Source organism: Artibeus jamaicensis, unplaced genomic scaffold (genome assembly GCF_021234435.1).
Source record: "Artibeus jamaicensis isolate MK-2021 breed Jamaican fruit bat unplaced genomic scaffold, CSHL_Jam_final contig_465, whole genome shotgun sequence".
NCBI lineage: Eukaryota > Metazoa > Chordata > Mammalia > Chiroptera > Phyllostomidae > Artibeus > Artibeus jamaicensis.
The window spans coordinates 19,203,767-19,225,437 of NW_026521843.1; the positions used below are offsets into that span (position 1 = coordinate 19,203,767).

The following is a 21,671-nucleotide window of genomic DNA, read 5'->3' on the forward strand; positions in this document are numbered from 1 at the left end:
AAGTGAAACTTTGGCTCCGGAGCGAGCTTTCACACTTCTGGTCCAATAGGTCACGGGCACTAATTCTTGCTAAGGCAGCAGCTACGTCTGAGAGGCCTGGTAGTCGGAGGAGGTGGCGTGGCTCCTTACACAGTGGTTTCTGAAGTTAGATGGCATCTTGCGGTCGGGTGCCACTCCCAGGGGAAGAGTGTGCAGGGGGACGGCTGGGTCAGGGTAACCTGACCTGGGGAGAATTGCATGGTTGTGCAGTTGGTAACGTTTCCCCGGTGGCTTAGGGTTTCAGTTCCTCAGCGGAAGTCTGAGAGGGCAGACCAGGCGTTAGCAGAAGCCTCCAGACCATCAAGGGTGGTGACGCAGATGCAGCAGTAGGCGGTTTGATGACAGGGTCTTCTTACACTGATGGCCTCCCCTCCTTGACTTCTAGAGGCCTGAGGGTAGGGGTTGAACTGCTTGGAGGGCCCTCAAATTTGTATCATGATGTCATGTATCATGTATCATGACGTCATGCCAGCTTCTGAGAGAGAAAGCTGCTTGGGAAAAACCAAGTCGGGAAAAAAGAAACCGTTGTATCCATATCATAAGTGAGAGAGGGTGGTTATTGCTTGATCTTTCTGGGAATGTTCAGCGCCATTCTAGAAGAAAATCATAAGAGTATCAGGACTTGGAAGTCTTTGGTGGAGTTTTCTGTGGGTTCCTGTGTCTGGGTAAAAAAGAGCGATAGCTGGTATGTACATGTGGCTTGTATATAGTGCTCGGTGCTGTTCAAAATGCTTCCCCTCTGTTAAGATATTTAATTCTCCAAGGTACATAGTTGCCTGCTTCTAGAAGAGGAACTGACTCACTGAACACTGTTCCCTGCCGTGGTCATTACCAGTGAGTGTCAGACTCCGGTCCCGGCAGCCGGGTCCAACATCCACCCATCTAAACCACTTCAGTGTTTCTCCAGCCTTTTGCCCCAAGGTCTGTGGGCACATCTTAGATAAACAGAATCCCTTAGGACATAAAAGTAGCCAAGTGGAAAATTAAAGCTGAGATTTTTAAAGTTTCTCATGCACTGAAAAACTGCATCTGTAGAGTGAGGCAATGAGCTTGGCAGAATTAGAGAGGGTGCCTGTCTCATCAGCTCTGCACCAGGTTAGCACACTGGTGGGCACGACAGATAATATATATTGGACGAGTTAGTGGATTAACGAAAGTCAGTAGTTCCTGACAAATAAAATTGTTGATAATCCTAGGACTTACCTGAAGTGAGTTTTCAGTGTTTTATAGACACCCCTAAAAGTATAAAATTAAAATTGCTGGAAAATGTACCTATGGATTATGGGCTCTACATAGGGTGCCATTATCTCATGAAATAAAAACCCATTGATCTGTGAATGTAAGAAAGTTAGACACATTTAAACACTGGAATCTAAAGTACCCAGGGGTCCCAGTGCCTGTGGTTATTTTGCTAAAATAATTAGGCGCCCTTATTTTAAGTAAATTGTTAAAATAATTAGACTTAGTGTAAGTAAATTGAACATAATGAGATAGTCTGGATCTCTCTGTGGGACCCTTAGCGTGTTGGGAGAGTGCCACCTATTGGCAGATTGATGTATTGCACCACAGGTGTTTTAACCCTATCTGATGACAAGTCAGGTTTAGAAAGTTTGTTAAAAGTGGTTAAAAGAGGCAAAAAAAAAAAAAAAAAATCTCCAAGGAAACTGAAGTGCCACAAACTCATTGGCAGATGTTTACAGAGATTTGTAAAACACTAGTTTGGATCAGAACACAGACGCATGAGTCCTGTCCTCTCTGTTTTGCGGGGAGATCAGTTTGAAGAGGCACAGATGCATTGGGGTTTAAAAAACTTCCAGTTCTGGGAACACAGACTAGCCTTGACTGCCAGCAATAAAAATACAATCATTACAGCCTAAGAAAGGTCTGAAATCATGACTCCCAGTAGGGAACTGGTTGAGAATTTTCGGTGCATTCCTATGGTGGAAAACACTGTACGGACATTTTTAAAGGAGACCATATGTATAGATGGTAGTAGAGTTGTGTTTCTTCCTTATCTTTCAGCAAATCAAAGAAAGACACGTTTGCTAAACTACCGTGTGCAAGGTGCAGTTAGGAGTGAGAACCTGAAATGCAACCTGAACTACCTATAATCGACCTGCTTTAAGTTCCAGTGACATTATTTACATGACTCTCCCTTCGTTTCCTTGTTCGCTGCACTCACTGCCGGCAACAAATTTTGAAACAGATGTACAGTTTGTATTTACAAGAAATGTGATGTTTTGTTCTGTAAAAAGCCATACCGTTATGTTCTGTGGTTAAAATAGAACAGTTTATACCTCCCTATTGTCTCACTTAAGTGTGGGAGTGATGGCCTCACGTAATAAATGTGCCGTTTGCTGTGACACAACATGTTGGACTATGTCCTACAAGTCAGTCTTCCCCCAGTTTTCTCATGAGGTTCTACAAAAGTGACCGAACTTGGAACCTGCGTTAGAGTGACTAGCTCGTGATTTCCTCCACGTCCGTGCGTGGCTCACGCATGTTCCTTGAGGTCGCGGTGTAAGAATTTTCGTAATACCCTCGGAGGCGTGAAGGAAGACAGGGATTTGACTCATGGACCAAACTTGAAAAAAATGTCGTAACTGGGCAGTGGCTGCAGAAGGCCTTTCAGCAGTCAGGGTTTAAAGGCATTTCCAAGAAATATGTTTCCAAAAACAATGTTAGTAATGACTCTGGAACACGCAGCCTGTGAGCAGCACAGTGCGTGGTCCCCGCCTCGGGCTCGGGCAGCCCAGGGGCCTCGATCCGCCTTTGGCTCCTTCTGCTTCTCTCAGTCACACTGGATACGTCACCCGAGGTCCCTTTAGCCAAAGTGGAGAACTCTTTCGAGAGGTTATGGTGATTAATACTCTGAGTATGAAAGCATTTATCATTTTGATCATAGATTCTGCACACTGATTAAAGAAAGCGTAGCTGTTCATGAGCTGTAGTGGAGGATATACAATCCAACTGGAAAGATATCGAAGTCCTGCTCAATTGAGTGGCTACCACGCCTGCACACAGAACACGTACGCTGTATGCACATGGAGTCTGATCTCTGTGAGGAGCAGTCCGGTTCCTCTGGGACTGGATTCGTGGTGTCCATGGAACTAGATGAGTTGAATACCATGTGGGATGGCAGCTAAGCAATGTATATTGTTTCTTTTTTTAAGATTTTATTTTTTAGAGAGAGTGGAAGGGAAAGAGAAAGAGAGGTAGAGAAACATCAGTGTGTGAGAGGAACACTGATGGCTACCTCTGGGCTGCAACCAGGCCTGTGCCCTGACCGGGAATCAAACTGGTGACCCCCTGGTCCACAGGCCAGTGCCCAATTCATTGAGCCACACCAGCCAGGGCAATGTATATTGTTTCTTGTTGAAAAGGCCTTTATTTATTTAGAAAACCTCCCCTTACTCCCCCCTGCAAAGGGGTGAAAATACTTTTCTTACTATGAAAGGGTTGTTGAAAACTAGAACTAAAAACAGATTATGTACATGGAGCTTTGTAGTTTGGGTCATCGTTGCATCGGTTTCTTCGCTGGTAACATGGCGACCACACCTGCCTGGGGGTCACTTGAGGGCTGAATGTGGCACTGCAGGGGGACGCCTGCCGCATCGGGAATGCTTAATGCTTCCTAGATGTCAGCAGAGGTCGTAGATCAAATTCCGTTTTAGGGAGTGAGTGGAGCTAATGATTATTTCCCACTGCGACCGTACTGTACAGTCTAGAGGTCTTTGAAAGGAGGCAAAAATCAGGGATGATGAGGGATGGGAGGTTGGGGACACGGGATTTTCTAGTGCAGTGACCTTTGAGGGAGTAATAAGACACATAAAATTAATAAATAAAAGCTTTTCTCCAACTACATACGACTCCCCTCAAGAATCAATTGTCTTCTCCTAAAGAGATGTGCTCACCCGTTGGAGATGCCCTACCACCCTGATGGCCTGCAAGGTCCACCAGTGTGTGTCAGGGTTCTGCAGAAGAACAGCACCACAGGAGGCAGAGAGACTGTCATTCATGACAAGGAGGTGGCTAATGTGATCATAGAAGCCGTAAGTTCAAAATCTGCAGGGTGGGCTGATAGTGCAGGGGGTCCAGAGCATCCAGAAACACCCAATATAATGTCTGACCAACGACATCCAGGGGCCCCACGGCCTAGCCACACTGACACATGGAATTAGCTGTTGCACTGGGATTGAGAAAATGCTTGAGAACCAGTTAAAGGAAATGTTTGCATTTTGCGTGGTTTCTCCGGTCCCCGCTTCTGTCCACTGTGAACACACACACTTCAGGAAGGGCCTCAGTCTTCAGTGTGGAGCTAAGTGGTGCTCCTTCTCCCTCCCCAGACTCAACACTGGACGGGGCTGATGAGTGGGAAGGAGAGACTACAGACTTGTGAGGGGGATAAGTGACAGAAATGCAGGACAGTGGAGCCAGGTATGGTAAGGAAGACAGGGCACCGGAGGGAGAACAGCAGACATGGAGCGACCATGAGGGTTTGGGGAACAGCCTGTCTTTAGCAGGTGTGTTAGAGGGAGAGAAAGCGATGGGCATGAAAGTCACAGGTAGGTTAGGACCCTCTTGTGGCCACTGATGGAAAATAGAGAAGAAAAGGAAGCATAGTTTGCCTTCGAGTAGAAAAAGTTAAAAAGGGAAAAAAAAACAGACCCTCACCAATGAGTGCACTGACTCCATTGCTCTCTGAGCTGCTGGTCCCGGAGCCACCTGGAATACGGTGCAGTTCCCCAGCCCAGCTCCCTGGGGTGGCAGGAGCTGGCGACCAGGTGGAATGCCAGCTGGGAGGACCGGCCGACCTTTCTGGACTGCCAGCCCGAGTGTTAAGTCTCTGTTTTGAGAGCCAGTTGAAGCTGCTGTCTCAGTGGCCTCAACAGTGGTCAGAGAGCAGTTACCTGTGCGGAACTGGATGAAAAGGTCTCCAGGGGTGTCCTGAGCACTTCGGCAGTGTCAGCCTGTGGACACGTGGACTCTGGGCTGTCCATTCCGTGCAGTGCCTAGTACTTTCGTAAGAGCTACACTGTGCTGACGAGCTTAGAAAGGATTTGCCCAGCCACACACTGTATTCTGAAAAGAGAGTAAATCTCATTATGGTTCTAATCACACTGATGTCCTCTTAGAATTTTCTCATTGAGAGCCAAAGGAGGCAAATTAGACATGCATGTAAGATGATCACAAAAGCAACACTTTTATTTTTAATCAATAAGCAGCCCGGTTTATCTCAAAGATAAAATTTGCAGCAGCTTAAACTTTCTCCCTTGAAATCAGAGACTATGAAAAGCCATTTAGTTTCCTCCAAATGCCTTTCAGGGATCATGTTTGAGTAGGTGACTTGCTCTTCAGTGGAGGTTTAGCTTGTACTTTTTTGATGCTGCTGTGATGTCTGTGATAACAATAGCCGACACGGTCTCCAAGTGGAATGAACTATGAGTGGGACTCTGAGAAAGTCACAGTACGTGGTTGTTTTAAAGCCTGCTCTGTTGAAGTTTGGAACTGAAGTAATATTGTATCTGTTTTGACCCTCTCTTAACTAACCTCATACGACAATAGACAATAACGGCTAGAACAAAGCTGCTGACTGCCCGTGCCTTTTAACTGTGCACCTCCGGGCCAGACAAGGCCAGCCTGCGGGGGGGGGGGGGGGGGAAGTTTATCCACTCCCCCTTCATGCAGGACAGATTGTGCCTCTTGTAATCAAGAGAAAAGCATCCAGAACAGTGATTTTCAACCCTTTTCATCCCATGGCACACGTAAGCTAATTACTAAAATTCTGCAGCACACCAAAAAGTGTATTTTTTGCCAATTGAACAAAAGTAGGTATAATTTTGATACATTCACACTGGACGGTTATTGTTGTGTTGGCTGTTGTCATTTTTTCCATTTGACAGTCCATAGGAAAAGAGGTCAGTGCCTCTGACCAAAGAGATACTGCAGGTTCTAAAAACTGTTGAGGCTCACTGGTGGAAAATCACTGATCTAGAAGGTGCTTAGGAAGCTTCTTGTCTTTCTGTTGACACAAATCTGCAAGGAACAGAAGCTGGGGAGGTAGTTGCTCTGCCCAGCAACGGTAGCCAGTATCTTAAGAAGCCAATGACAAAAGATGACCTCGCCAGGAAGCTGGACGCAGCAACACCTTCCTTCTGGTTCCTTCTGAGCTCGAGCTGGCTGTCGCTGCTCAGCCCTGAAAGCACCACCATCCACACATTCATCTCTGAGCGCCTACCAAGGACAGCCAGAGAAACCACTACGGGCGGGAGAGCCAGTATCCGACTCTGAGTAGATCCAGAGGGGAAAGTAACTAGACAGCCCGTTCAGATTAAGGCCATAGCAGTCAGTATAGGAGAGAAACCATAAAACAGGTGGGGATCTTAGAATAGTTGTTTTGCTTTGCAGTGTTGTCTTATTTCTTGTCATTGAATGGAAGGCATACTTATGAATAATCATATGAGTATGTTTACTTTAATATTAATTATCTAGCACTTACTCTTCAAATAATGGCATTGGGTTCAGCAGTATGTCTTTATCTCATAGCCTTGAGATCTATACTCCTGAATATTAATCAAGAGTTTCGAACAAATATTAAAAGAGCTTTCTTTGCTTCAAGACTTAAAAAGAATAAGCAAGGTGAAAATACACTAATATACTTACAGCACATCTTTGCCCTCCTACTTTAATAACTTACTGTTTATAGTAAGAGACAGTGTTAAATGATGAGAATTTACCTTGACCTTTGGAATGCCACCAGATTTCTCTGGACCTCAGTCTCTTCAGCAGAAAGATGAGAGGCTGTCCTTGCAGGTTGGACTGCCCACACTCCCGGTGTATTAAAGGCCACCATTGTTGCGCCACAGAAAACACCCAGGAGAGCCCCACCTGAAGGCAACAGCATCCTCTAGTGGCGATTACCTCATGTTACAGCCACAGGTTTCAGCTACAAATTGTCTTCCCAGGATTTTGCAGCCAAATAGTAAAAATTTCCTGTTAGGATCGTAGAATATGTAAACTAGAAAGCGCCCGAGAGATCAGCTAGATCATTTTACCAATTCAAAATAGAAAAGTTAGATGAACTCCAGACTTAATATTAAAAATAAATGTTTTTCCCTGTATGTTTTGTTTCTCTTGACCTCTTTTGAATTGGAGTAAAATTCATATAACATAAAATAAAGCATTTTTATGAGAACAGCAGTGGTATTTAGTACATCCACGTGATATACAAACTCCCCTTCGTTTTCAAGTATGCACTTAACTCCTATTTTAAAAAAATCCTACCTGGTTAATGCGAATAATATATTAAGAGAGAAGACAAAATGTATTTATGTTTTCTAATTTTTTAATTCTCAGGGTGGTAAAGAGCAGGGAGGAGGAGATGAAGTAGTTGATATGACCTTACAGGTAGAAAAATGTGAAGTAGGTTAGTTTAGAAAATGAACATATTGAGCTTCCCCCCTATTTACCACTGTTTATTATTGGTTTGGCCACAAAGTTCGTTTAGTTTTTCCCATAAAATAAAAGACACATTTTTTATTTTCACCAATAACTTTATTGATTTGGATACTTTGAGTATGTCGGGATCTCCCACTATTGGCTTCTAGTGGGTAGAGGCCAGGGGTGCTGCTAAACATCTTCCAAAGCACAAGACAGCCCCACAGCAAAGAGTTATTTGGTCAAAATGTCAGTAGTACCAAGAAATTTTACACACCACTTTTGACACATTTGATCAGTCACAGCACCTTCTCCATACACTGCACAAGTCTTTTTTTTTTATAGCTTCAGTTGTGTTTTTACCTTTCTTGAAATAATGACGCATAATACACCAAAAAGGTTATGTATCGTCTTCCATCTTCAATATTAAAACAGCTGTACAAAAATTCACTGATTTTGATAAGTTTTATTTAGTGCATACTGATGTGAGAACTTTCACAACACAACCTAAGAAAACTGTTTTGAATGAAGTTAAAGACAACTGAGCATTACTAGAGCCCTCGTACAGGAAAAGCTAAACGGCCTTTTGGCCAACCCGTGTGTCGTCCTGCCTGTCCCTTCTCAGTTACTAGAGGTAACCTCATTCCTGCTTCCCCCTGGGGTGGCCCGAACGGAAGACTTAGTGATGGATTTCCAAAGCCCCGGACATTTAGAAATGGGGAAACCCTTTTATGTGATTTTAGAAGTTAGCCATCCTTATTTTCAGGTCTTCATGTGTGGCATCACTTAGTACTATTACAAGTGTACACATGTTGAATTCAGGTTTTGGAAAGCAAAGAGAGCCTTTGCGTGTTGGCGTGCAGACCCGGCAGGTCTGTCTCTCCAGTGAGAATCCGGCTAAGTGAGCAGCAGCCTGAGGGGAGACTCTGGGAGCGGCCGACCTTGGAAGGGGGGCAGCGTTCGGGGAAGGGCTGGGCGGGGGGCTCGACTCGTCTGGGGCCCGAGCGTTTCCTTAGAACATGAACATTTGCAGGAGCCCCGCAGAAGTAGAGCCTGCCAAGACTTGAGACTTCATGACTTCCCCGTTCTCAACAAGTACAATTTAATTGAACATTAAGCAATTTGATCTCTTTCACCTAATAAATCGAGCAAATTCAATAAACATAAATCCTGCTAATGATAGAGCTGACCCTGGCGGGGCTGCGCTCGTCAGCCTTCATGGTTATTACTCTCCCTGGAATTTTCAACACAAGTGCTTCTTGCTGCACTAAGTACTTACCTGGTGCTTAAGGCCTAGCAGTGTGCTTAATAATTGTTCCTAGGATTTCAGAAGGGCAGCTGGGGAGGAGAAAGAAGGAGGTTCTGCAGGTCGACCAATTTAGGTTCAAATCTTTCACCTAAACCAGGGCTTCACTATAAACCTAATTTCTGACCGGAAACAAAGAGAACTCATTACATTTATTTCATAGGGCCGTTCTGAGATTTAGATGAAAAGGGTGTATGCAGAAGTACACGGCACCTGACCCAAAGGCTCGGGATACGTTAGCTGACTCTCCTTCCTTCAACTGCTCTTTAGTGTTTGCAGGGTGCTTTTGTTATCCTGGGACTTTCTTCTCTGTTGCACCCCTTTATTATTGGGGATAGAGTCCCAGACCCCCAGTGGATGCCTGAAATTGCAGGTAGTACTGAATCTTACGTATTCTACAGTGCTTTTTTTTCTATACATACCTACCTATGATAAGGTTTAACTTATTAATTAGGCACAGTAAGAGATGAACAGCAATAACTAATAAAATGGAACAATTATAACAATATACTGTAATAAAAGTTATGCAGTTATGGTCTCTTCTCTCAAAATATCTTATAGCATCCTTTTCACTTAGAAGGAGCACTTTGCAGCTTCCGCTGGCACATTTGGCTTGTCAGCATCACTACTCTCGTGCTTTGGGGTCATTATTAAGGAAAATAAGTGTAAGTTGAACAGAAGCACTGTGACGTCATGGGAGTCAATCTGCTAACCAGGACGTCTACCGAGGACTAAGCGGTGGGCAGCAGGTACAGTGAGGAGACGCTGGACTAAAGGATGATTCACGTCCCAGGCGGGACAGAGCGGGATAGCACGAGGTTTCACTACAGCGCTCAGAGCCTTGTGCAGTTTAAAACATACGAACTGTTCATTTCCAGGCTTTTCCTTTTAATATTTTCAGACCATGGTGGACCACAGGGAGCTGGAACCGCAGAGAGTGAAACCGCAGATAAGGGAGGGCTGCCGTCCCTGCCTGTGACTCTCTGCGTTTCCTTCCCTCCTCTTCCTCCCCCTCCTCCTCCCCGTGGATGCTCCCCCGCAGGGAGAGGCCTTCCCAGCTCTTCCCGGCTGACTCAGTCACCACCTCTTCTGCGGCCCCGATACGCTGTTGCACACGTCCCGTGTGCTGTCGTGACAGCCTATCTCTCTGTCCAACCCTGTTCAGCCTCTACTGAAATGAGTGAAAGAGCCAACTGACCTCCGGACGACACAGTGCCTTGCCTTTAACGTCACGAAGGCAAAGTGCTATAGTCCTGTTCAGCACACCAAAAAATGTGTCGTGTCCAAGGCTCCAGAAAGTGAGGAAGCAGGACTAGAACCCAAGGCTTTGGACTCTGGGTCCTTTCTTTTTTTAGTATGCCCAGTTTTCTCCCACAACTCAGTAAGTATGATATCAGTGAAGCTGGGTTCTTGCCTGTTCCCCAGGGACTGTGGGTGTGAGTGTGTCCTCTGAGAAAGAGCATAAATGGACAGATAGCCAACATCTGGGCAGATGTAGCCTGGCCAGTGAAATCTTCTTTCTTTGCATTTCTTTCTGCATCATCTGTCCTGGGTGGCATGTTCTGTAAATGGTCAACAGCTTTCTAATTTCATAAGTTATGCTCATTTAAGCATCCCCCCCCCAAAAAAAAATTGCCTGTTGAACTGCAGGCTCAGCAGGCATAAGGGTGAATACTCATTTCATTCTCCCTATCTCCTTTCTCCATTTCCTGGTTGTATATTTCCCAAACACCATCATCAATTAGTCATACATACAGGGACCTGTAAGAAAAACCCCTTATTTGGGCCAAATAAGACCCATTTTTCTAACGCATACGAATCAGCCCTTGTTTCTCCGGTGCTGGAAAGGGATGCAGCTCCAGCATCCGAGTGGTCAGCCCGGTGTGTGGAGAACGGAGGGCAGCCTCGTAGCTCTTTCCAAGGGCAGCTGAGTTTAATCGGCCTCAGGCGGAACGAACACTTCACCTCCCAGTTTTCTCACATGCCAGAGTGGCGTGGTGACTTGGGACTGTGCAGCCCAGCCCTGCAGATGTGTCTGTCACCAGGAACGGAAGTCTCCTGCCAGGGTCTAGTAATGTGCTTCTCATTGCCACCAACAGCAGGGGCCCCAGACCCTCAGGCTCCAGGGGGGCAATTTTGAAACTTCTTTTTCAATTTAAAAATTAAAATCAAAGCAGCATCTGTTGTGTGAATCTGCCGTGTCAGGGAAATGAGTGTGATCGATGGCCTGGGTCTTGTTTAGACTGCTTAGTCTGTCAAAGCTTTGATCAGGGGCTTAGCATTTGTCCTTGGGGGCGTGGGGACTGCAGTGGGGCGGGGGCTGGGAGGTGTGAGTATTTCTATTTTCTGTTTGGTTTACATCTTCATTTGGCAAGATCCACGATCAACTCGTTGTGTGGTATCTCATAAAAAATGTTGGCTTCCCAAAGAAAGCCCCGTCTGCTAAATCAAGTCATTCATTTGCACCAAGCCCCGGGAAGCTGGGTGCTTAATTATTGTTGGTAGAGTACATGAAGGCTGTTTTTGGAGAAAGAGAAAGACTCTAGGGACAGAATGTATCTGTTCATCTGCACAGGGTGAGCTGGATGAAATGACCGCCCTGAGGTTCCCATGGGCCATTGTAGGAAGTTGTGCGAATGGCCGAGGTATCCGCTCTCCCCCAGGCTCCAAACCCTCGCCAGCCACCGTTCCCTGCATCCCCAAGCCGGACTCAGCCTTGACCCATCTCTAACCAAGCACCTCCGAGCTAGAATGGGTTCTGGCTGTGCCTTGGGGTTTGCTCAGGGGCCCAGACATGCTAGGGCTGTGCACGTGCCCAGATCCTGAAGAGGGCACCTTGCCCGAGACTCAGAAAATGCTCTGACGCCCCAGCTCCTCCCCGGGAAGATGGCGAGAAACCTCCTCTCGACTCACACATTTCTGATGGGTTCAGGCACATCGTAAGAACTGTTGAATGTCAGTTTTTTCCCTACACCTCCAGTTCTGTGTATCTCGTGTTAAAGTGTACTGTTGTTCATGCTTCATCACTGTCCAGTGAAGTGACTACATTTGCCAAGGCCTCAGTGAGTAAGCCTCGTGTCTGAGACGAAGACTTTGGTCTCTTTTGACTGCATTAAAGTTTTCCTCCACTTAGTAGAAGATTCTAAATAATCTTGTGATGACATCTAAAGACATCTAGAGGCTGTGCTCTCGCTGTTCCCCATTTACTGCACAATCCTTTACCCACCAACAACTGCCTTTAAGTTTCACGAACACTGAAGTTTGTACCCGTCATTCTGACGCTGTCTTTGCAAACCCTCGCTCACTTCTGGCTGTGCAGTAGGGGCTGAATGATTTTGCCTATGAGGGAAAATAGGACCCTTCATTTTTTTGGTGCTTCAAAATTTAGGAGCAGGTCCAAAATGGGATCTCATTTTTGTATGTCAGGAACACAGAAGCAGACAACACAGGACTGTTGTCCACGTGACAGGTGGACAGCAGGGGCTTACCCGACAGTGCCACACTGAAAGTGGAGTGGTGTAATCAGGGCTTGAGCCCCAGCTGCTGCCTCCAGAGCCCCCGTTCTTTTCATCACCCCATCCTCACTTCACCCTTGACCCTGGCCGAGAGTGACAGCAGGTGTGGGCAACTGGAGAGGAGGCGTGGACGGATGCTCCCCGAAAAAGAATAACTCCAAGTGCGTGTCCTGGTGAGGACAGGACTGCAGCCCATCTTCAGATAGGAAGAGAGTGCGTGTAACGCAGAAATGTTTTGATAACTGACCAAAACTGTCTTGACGTTTGGAGTGTGTGTCCTCTGAAGCCACACAGGACAGTAGTTCTGGAATCTGAAAAGAGAGATGAGTGGCTGGGCGAGAGGGGTGGGCAGAGAAGAAGCCTCAAGGCCAGCGGCCCCACCCCCATTCTTCTCTCCGCCCCCCTCCCCAGCTGGCGTCAGGGTGGAAGCCCCCCTAGGAGCCACTTGGTAGCCCCCAGACCCAGCTTACGATCGCCTCCTTGATGCTTTTGGGTGAGCACATTTTAAAATCAGTCCAAAGTATCTTGTCCTGCAGAGTAAATTCTACTCATCTATTTAGTTTCAGAACCAGTACTACCGGTTCCAGGAAGTTGCTCATCAGCCTGTCACTGGAGGAGAAGTCTGTTCGTCCTCGCCACTCCTCTCGCACTCGGTCCCGTCCTTTTGCAGTGCTAGATGGGCAGAGCTGGCAGGGTAGCCACCAGCTTGTTTCTTAGCAGAAGGGCCATGGTCTAGGGCAAGGTCACGGGCCGGCAGGTCACACAGCCCTGGGACGGCCTTGACGCGGCATCACCAGCCCTGGGACCTTGAGTCTCAGCAGGGTGCCCCAGTGAGCCACATGTCAGAGAGGAATTTGCCCAGCTGCGTCTGGACTTAGTTTTACAAAATAAGAACATGAATTAAGTTATTTTTAACATCTATTCTTGATCACAACTGTTGCTTGGATGTAAAACATGGGACAAGCCTCCCTTTCCGATGCACAACAAATGTACATAAAAAGCCATGAGAGAAAATGACCTCAGCTCTCGAAACTGGTCAGCATCTCAGCGATCTTGCTCTCACAGGGAAACCCTTAATTCTTCTTTCTCAGACTTGCAGCAGAACTGACAGCCATGTGTGTTCTCTCTGTATAAAGTTGGGTTTTTCCCCCCAGTCAAGGATCTTTTTCCAGGTTCAGCTATTTCCTTAATGAAATTAATATTCCTCATGAAACACTTTTGTGAAGAAATATTGGGTTGTCTGGGGTCTGTATGTTCTTCCTGGAGTACTTCTGTCCGAGGAGAATTTTAGGGAAAGGCACCCATCATCCTCCACTACCCAGTGGTGCAGAGCCAGAGTTTCTGGGGCCTTAGCCTTTCTTGGTGCAGTTCCAGGGGAGAATTGTGTGTGTGTGCACTTAGGTTTGCATGCACACACACCTTTGACTTCTGTGCGTTTGGAGGTGAGAGAAGGCCTTGCGCATCCACAGTAGTGCCTTGGTGCACTTCCTGAGTTCTGCACGTTACAGAAGGAAAGAAACCAGAGGACCGTTCTCCCCAGCCGAGGTCCAGGCAAGTGGCTGTTGCCTTGTGTGACTGCCCTGAGGGCGTCCACCCAGCCCTGGTACCTGCTGGCCTGCAGCTCACAGTTCTGGTGGAGCTATGGAAGTCTGGGGAGCCCCAGAGTCATGACCATCTGCCAGACGACTCCTCGGGCAGGATACGTCTGGAAAACACGCATTCAGAACATGAAGCTGTCCTGCATGAAGCTTTTGTCTCTAGACCTTCCCCATAACTGCTCCTACGTGCAGGCCAGGGCTGGACCACGGCCTGCACTGACAGCCCAGCCACCCCAGGCTGATGCACTAGTGGGCCCTGTGGAAAGGATTAAAGGGGAGTTTAGGTAGAGGTCCCACAGCCGTGGGGCTGACCCAGCGTGGAACGGGAAGACGGCCTCAGGAAGTGGTACCTGCAGATGAATCCCTCTGGAGTGTGGAGAAGGTAAAGATGAGAAGTGCAGAGGGGCTGAGAAGTGGCTGGGGAGGCAGAAAGTTAAGTGTGCACCAGCTGGAGCTTCCTCACTGAGCTCAGGTCTGGCACTGCCACATATCAGCTGTCACCTACCCACTCTGCTTTGTGTCCTCGTCTGTAAGACAGGGATGACGATCTCCACAGGGTGCTGTGTCATGTGTTAGTGAAGTAGTACGTATTGGGTAAGAACAGTACAGTGACGGTGGGGAATTGTAACCACCCCACCATTCTTTTGACATTGCTTCTGTGAGTGCTGACTCTGGTATGCAGCTTGTAGAACAGCGTGTTGGTATAGGAATCCTAGGAACTAGTTTCAAAAGATACAGATGCCGACCTTCAGCCTCTGGGAGGTTTGCTGACCTTCTGTCGTGGGGCCAGGATGATGCACCCCGGACCTCACTGTCCTTATGGGAATGGACTGCACTCGTCTGCACATACAGAACTTTTCAGCCCCCTCCCTCTTAGGTCTGTTCCTCTTCCTCTCCTTATAAAAACCTCTGCCTTCCCAGAGATGTGGAGATGGGCTTTGAGACACGAGTTCTCCATCCTCCAGGTTGCTGGCACCTGCAGATAAACTGCTTTCCTTTACATCAGCACCGCCTCTCCAGCACCGGCTTTCACAGCGGCCGGCAGCCGGACCTGCATTGGGTTCCGGTACCCAGCACAGAGCTGGCATTGTACGGCTGTTAGCTGTCGTTGTTACTGCTGCCTTTACTACACTGTGATGATGGAGAGGATGATATCATCTGTACTGTAATACGATTCCTAAGGACCAGGTCTTGACTATAGAGTTATAATAACTTCTGCTAAATTTAAATGCTACTTCATCACATTCTTGCTTGCTAGTTGTCTAATTTTTGGATCATCAGAGATACATTTTTTTCTCTCTCTAATGGACGTACCTATCTGTAAGAATGACTACTTTATACCTTTAAAATGTTTTGACGATAACACCAGATGGGTTCAGATAAAACCATCCTTCTCACAGGCCTGCCTGCCTCCCTCTCAGACGGCTCATGTTTAGTTCCTTCCTCTCCTGAGACCCATCCCACCAACTGAGCAGCTACTATTTTTGATTTACAGTTCGAGTTGGAATCTCAATGATGTTCTGCAGCTCCCCTCGTGTGTGGATGGGCCAAGTTCTCGTGAAGAGCACCGAGACACCTCCAGGGCCAGTGGTGTGTGTGGGGGACGCAGAGCCCCGGCAGGTTCCCCGGCAGGTTCCCGGAGCTCTGAGCCAGAAGTGGGCGTGTCTAGGTGCAAGCAGACACTGAAGGCAGGTCCCTTCCCTTGTTTCTTTCCTAGATGACTACGCGCAGCTGTGCAACATCCCCGTCACAGGACGCCGGCGGCCGTATGGACGGGACGCCTTGGTCGACTTCAGTGAACAGTACTCTCCAGAAGCTGACCCCTACTTCGTTCAGGACCGTAAGCGAACACTTCTGGTTACTTTGAAACTCCACTGTGGTTAAAGATCGGCCAGTGGTTCTCACGACATAGTCCTGGGCACTTGTTAGAAATGCAGACTTTCAGGCTGGGTGCTAGACCTGCTGCATCAGAAACTCGGGGGTTTCACCAGCCCTGGAAGAAACCCTTATGCACCTCATGTTTGAGAACTGCGGGTAGGGACGCAGTTATCTTCACTGTCTTTAAAGTAAATGACTTTGGTGCAATCATTTTCCTTTTCCCTTCTCCTTCCTCTCTCTCCCTCTCTTCTTCCCTCCCTTTTGTTTTTTGTTTTGAAGGGTGCACTGTATAGCTCATCCACTAAGTGTGTTTTAAAATTTACATGAACACAGCACCTTGTGAACCCAGCGAGGCTGATTGACACACCTGTGTAACCCGCACCCAGAAGCCCGGGTGCCCTTTCCTCGCTCAGTCCCTGCAAGAGCAGCCGCCATCCTGGATTCTGACACCGTAGATTGTTTTAAATCAAATCACCAATGCATAACCGTGCATGACCTTGTGAAATGCGCCTGAAGGTGCTAACAGCTGTTAGACCATGCACTTGCAGTTTCTACACTTCTCTGTGTTTATGTTACAGGTCGATAAACATTTACCTTAAAAAGAGAGAGACAGGGAAAAAAAGGAGAAGAAATATTGAGGTTGAGAGGAAGCCAGCTTACCTGGCCCATGAATCCAGAATACCACTGGAGTCTGTCTGCAGCTCAACACACACCCACAGCTTCTGCACGCAGCACAGTTCAGACGTCAGGAATTTCAAAGTTGAAATGTTCTGGCTAATGTACCTTCTTTTTTTTTTAATGCTGGCATTGCCTTAAGACTCCTTTTAAATTCACTACAAATGTTAAGAAAGAAACAAGTTGGTATCACATCCATTTCCTACTTAGCAGCAGAGGAGGTGGAGATGCAGTTCCAAGACCTCCAGCCTTGACCACGTCAAGGCCTCTGCGTTCCGTGCAAGTTAGGAGAAGCCGCTCCTCCTCCTCAGACGCGGAGCCAGGGCTCTCTGGCCCTGCCGGAGAAATGGTGATACGGAGCAGAGAGTAACACAGAGGGGAGGCTAAGCATTCTGCCCACCTTCCCGATTCACCATCGCTGCCTTCTGGTTCCTTCAGAGTGTTAGCTGGTGGCCGAACGCGCCTTTCCTTACAGTGATATCTGAGAAACTGGAATCTCGCACAGCAGAGACCAGCTCTTTCTCCTTAAAGGACCAGAGAGTAAAAGTGTTAGGCTTTGCAGCCATATTGTCTCCATTGTAGCTACTCAGCTCTGATATATTTTGATGGCCTGTAATATTTTTTTCCTTTTCAATTTTAAAATGGGCTTGTCACGGATGTCTTTTTTTAAATATATTTTATTGATTAGGCCATTACATTTGTTCTATTTTCCCCCTTCATTCTCCTCCACCCTGCACCTCCCCACCCCCACCATTCCTCCCTTTAGTTTATGACCACGTGTCTCAAATTCTTTAGATTCTATATTTCCCCTACCATTCTTGCCCTCCCCCCTATCTATTTTCTACCTACTGTATATGCTACTTATTTTCTGTACCTTCTCCCCCCTTCTCCTTCTCCCACCCCCCTGTTGCTAACCCTCCATGTGATCTTCATTTCTATGGTTTGCTCCGGTTGTCTTAACTAAATTTTTAAAATCACCAACTTAGACTTTGCCTCCCTGACTAAGCAATGATATTTTGCTGCCCCCTGCAGTTCCACTGGGGAATTGCTGCAAAGGTCTTAATGGTTCCGTCCACGGTTTAATTTTTTTCCTTAAACTGTGTTCAGATTACTGTTTACGTTCAGTATTATTCTGTATTAGTGTCAGAGGTACAGCAAAGTGGTTCTAAACTCATGCACTTTACAGCGTGGCACCCCCCGAGCCTGAAGTATCCTGCCTGGCCCCATATGTGGTTATCACAATATCATTGACCACATTCCCAAAGGTGTAACCTACAGTTCTGTGACTGCAATTTGTACTCCTTAACCCCCCCTACCTCTGTCACCCAGCCCCCTAACCCTCCTCCCCTCATTTTGTTTTTTTTAAAGCTAATACTTGGTGAATTTCGGAAGGTGGGGAGGGGGGAGGGGCCACATCAACAGTGTGTGTGAGTCACTGTGGCTTTGAATTGACAACTTCCTTCTCTAGAAGGAAAGCTAAACATTCCTGATGCCTGGCTAAATTGTTTTTATATTGTTAAACTCTAGCTCTGAATCAGTGTAAAGATATCTAAACTACGCATAGCGCCAAATAAGAGCTTCTTTGTGTTCTTACAAAAAGCCTTCAGTTTACTAAACACAAGCAAGATATACTCTCCTCATTTATCAGGATGTTTTGAGCCCCTTTTACTGCCTTTGTCCTTTCATCCCCAAGAGCCCCCGCTCATTCCAAAACCAGAGCAAACAAACAGACTGCGCAGGGCAGGGCGAGGCGGGGCCTTCCTGGCTCTCAGTCTCCTGGGGGCTCCACACTGAACTGTGTCCTTGACGTTTGCTAGTAAGGACTCCGGGAGTTTGGAGTTTTAGGTGCAAACCTTAAATAATTCAGGGCAAAACCAAAAACTATACTTGCTTGATTGTTTTAAGTGACTTTGATACAGAACGTCAGAATTCAAGATGTGGTGCTAATCTATATAACATATATATATGGAAAGTTTTTAATATTTTCCGCTTAGTATTGTGTTGCGGCTACATTCAGTATTCACTTGAATTTTAATGCTAACTTTAAGGTCTCTGAAATATTGAATATGTCCATCTGATGAATCGTGAGCTTAATAACCATGTAGATTTTTCTTTTTTATAAGATTTTATTTATTTTTAGAGAGGTGGGAAGGAGGGAGAAAGAGAGTGAGAGTAACATCGATGCAGGAGAGAAACATTGATTGGTTGCCTCTTGCAGGTGCCCCGATTGGGGACTGAACCAGCAACCGAGGCACGTGCCCTGACCAGGAATCAAACCGGTGGCCTTTCTCTTTGCCAGCAGACACCTAACCAACTGAGCCACACCAGTCAGGGCAATACCTGTATAATTTTTAAAAAGTGGTTTCAGAGGGTGGAAATGTGTAACCTGGCCCCTACCCGGTCATTCCCAGGTTTTCTAAACAGCTTTGAGGAGCTGCAGACCGAGGAGTGCGGCATCCTCAACGGGTGTGAGAATGGCCGCTGCGTCAGGGTGCAGGAGGGCTACACCTGCGACTGCTTCGACGGCTACCACCTGGACACGGCCAAGATGACCTGTGTCGGTAAGGGGGATGCGTCTCCTGGGAAGCGGTCCTCTCCCTGAGACCCCGGTGCGCAGATCCCACGCCCCCGGGTGCGTGCAGGTCAGGCAGGTTTGCAGAGTTCCGGCTGCAGGAGGTGAGGGAGGCTGTAAAGGTGGGTGGTGGTGGTGGTTGCACAGCACCGTGAGTGGGCCTCCTTCCCCTGCACTAGCCGCTTAAAAATGGTGAAGATGCTCAAGTTTATGTTCTGTGTATTCCACCATTTTTAAAAAATAGACTTGATCGTTCATTTAACAGTTCCTGGGGAATTCCTCACATGTGGGAAAGAAGGCCAGAATGTTCTAGGGAGTGAGTGACTTTGCCTCTCTTTTAAAAATTTTTTATCAGTTTGAGAGAGAGAGAAACATCAATTTGTTGTTCCATTTATTTATGCATTCATCGGTTGATTTTTGTATGTGCCCTGACTGGGGATCAAACCTGCAACCTTGGTGTATCGGGATTATGCTCTAAGCAGCTGAGCCACCTGACCAGGGCATGACTTTGCCTCTTTTAAATTCATCGTCCGACTGTGCAGCCAGTAATGTCTTCCCTGAATACCTGACACAAGCATCAGGGAATATAGATGTCTGTCAAAAATACAGCTTATGTGTTAGTTATTCAGGAAAAGTTCCTGTTTAAAACGCTCTCTTATCGTCTTCCCAATTATTTATAGAAGAGCAGGAAACACACACTTGTCCTTCTCCATGTGACCACGGAGTGATCTTCCAGATTCGGTTCCAGGGCCCGTTTGGCTTCTCTGCTAAAAGGCCTTGGGGTGAAGGGTTGTTGTTTTGGTTTTTTCCTCCTAATTTTTGTGGCTCTTCTCCATCCTGTAGTATCCCTTTCCCTGTTAGCTTAGTTAGCCTTGATGCGCAGTGAGTCTGGGAAATAGGAAGCCCTGGTTATTACAGGTGTTTCGAGTGCGTAGGAGCCTTTCTTTCCCGTGGAAAGAAACCCGAGAAGCTAACCTCAGTGTAAGGAGGGGCCGATCGGAGAGCTCTGGGCTCACTGCTTTGCTTCTTACCTGTGTTCCTCTTGACAAATCCAGCTGTTCTCCACCTGTAGAAAGGAATTTAGAAGTAGGATAGTTTTTCTAGCTTTCTGGAGGTTTGACTGTAAAATGTCAGGCTAACAAATTGTTCATGTTGTGTTAAATAACAGGGAAAGAAGTTCTAGAACTTCCCTAATAATCTGTGTTTGTAAAACTAGAAAGTCTTACTTATCTATCACGTGATTGAAATAGAGATTAACGGGAAAGTTTCCAGAGTGGGGGTGCCGGAGGGGGAAGAGGACAGCCCGCTGGGTTCAGGCCAGACCCCTGGACGCCCCAGGTAAGCCGTGGGTTGGTGCCCTTTGCTCGCCGGGTGCACCGAAGCTCATTTACCTGGGCCGTTCTGCTCCTTGCAGACGTGAACGAGTGCGACGAGCTGAACAACCGGATGTCTCTCTGCAAGAACGCCAAGTGCATCAACACCGAAGGCTCCTACAAGTGTCTGTGTCTGCCGGGCTACGTGCCTTCGGACCGGCCGAACTACTGCACTCCGTCGGACGCCGCCTTGAGTTTAGAGAAGGACAGCGACCTGGAGTAAACGAGTGTCTGCATAACCGAAGCCCATATACTCTGCACTGTGTGAAGGAAGAGGGAGAAACGTATTATACTTGAGACGTGGCGCCTTCCCCAGCCTGTGGGAGGCACGGGCACATGGCAGTGTTGCCTGTCCCCAGGAGACCAGGCGGGGGTTCCGTGTGCACCCGGCTGGTGGACAGGCCACGCGGACGTGTCTCTGAGAAACCGGTATATATAGTCTGTTCATATGTAAAATTCAGTGGGGAAGAGGGGAGCAGTGCTGTTATTTTAAACAGAAGTTTGTATTATTATGTTGTCTTGTGTTTTTTTTTTATTATTGCTTGATTAAATTTGGCATTTAAATAGTGGTGGAAATATTTTATATAATTTTCATTGTTTTGGCTGTGCAGTTCCTTGGCTATTGTTTTTCTTTTCCCTTGGATTTTTTTTTTTTAAATCTCAAGTGCGCAAGTCATTGGTAAAATATTGTTGAACTGTATTGTAAGTATTGCGACACAGGGTCATGCTATTTGTAGCCTGGAACACTTTTAAATTCAATCTGTCTGTCCTGTGGAGCGGACAGGTTTCGTTCCCAAACTTTTATACACATTTGGAGAAAAGTGCTTTGTGTTGACGGCATATCGTCTGACCGCAATGTCCATTGTTAGCCCAGCTGCTGGCGGGTGCTGGTCGGCCCCGCCCCCACACCCAAGTGGAGGAACCAATGAGCACGTGCGTGGGGTCACGTGGAAGGCGTGCCCAGCAACATTGTGTGAAAACTCGATGATCCCAGCGTATTTACCATTGTATATGAAAGCAAAATAAATCACCATTTTTTTAGAAAAAAACTTCTGCCTGAGAGTACTGGTCAATGAGTGCACGTGTGCAGGTTTTGTCTCCCCGCCTGCGTTTTTGCCGACGGTCCTCCATCACTGTAGCGTCGTCTGCACGCTTGTTGGTAAATGTGTTAGACACAGCGAAGGGCTGAATTTTGTCCCCTCAAAACTCATATGTGGACATCCTCACCATGCAGCACCTCAAAACGGGGCTCTGTGTGGAGGGAGGGTCTTTAAAGAG

The 21,671-nt window shown here is 47.0% G+C and overlaps 1 protein-coding gene across 19 annotated transcripts in view; it reads left to right on the forward strand.

Annotated features, from left to right (window-relative positions):
• The window catches only part of LTBP1 (latent transforming growth factor beta binding protein 1), a 352,163-nt gene extending 330,715 nt beyond the window's left edge, over positions 1-21,448 (forward strand). For all 19 annotated transcript variants that reach the window (XM_053667181.1, XM_053667178.1, XM_053667175.1 and 16 more), the window contains 3 exons: positions 15,613-15,735; positions 18,860-19,009; positions 20,435-21,448. In XM_053667181.1, coding sequence (XP_053523156.1) covers positions 15,613-15,735; positions 18,860-19,009; positions 20,435-20,616 — 455 coding nt within the window. In that variant the 3' untranslated portion in view covers positions 20,617-21,448. The remainder of the gene's footprint in view (positions 1-15,612; positions 15,736-18,859; positions 19,010-20,434) is intronic.
• Positions 21,449-21,671: the final 223 nt, after the last annotated feature.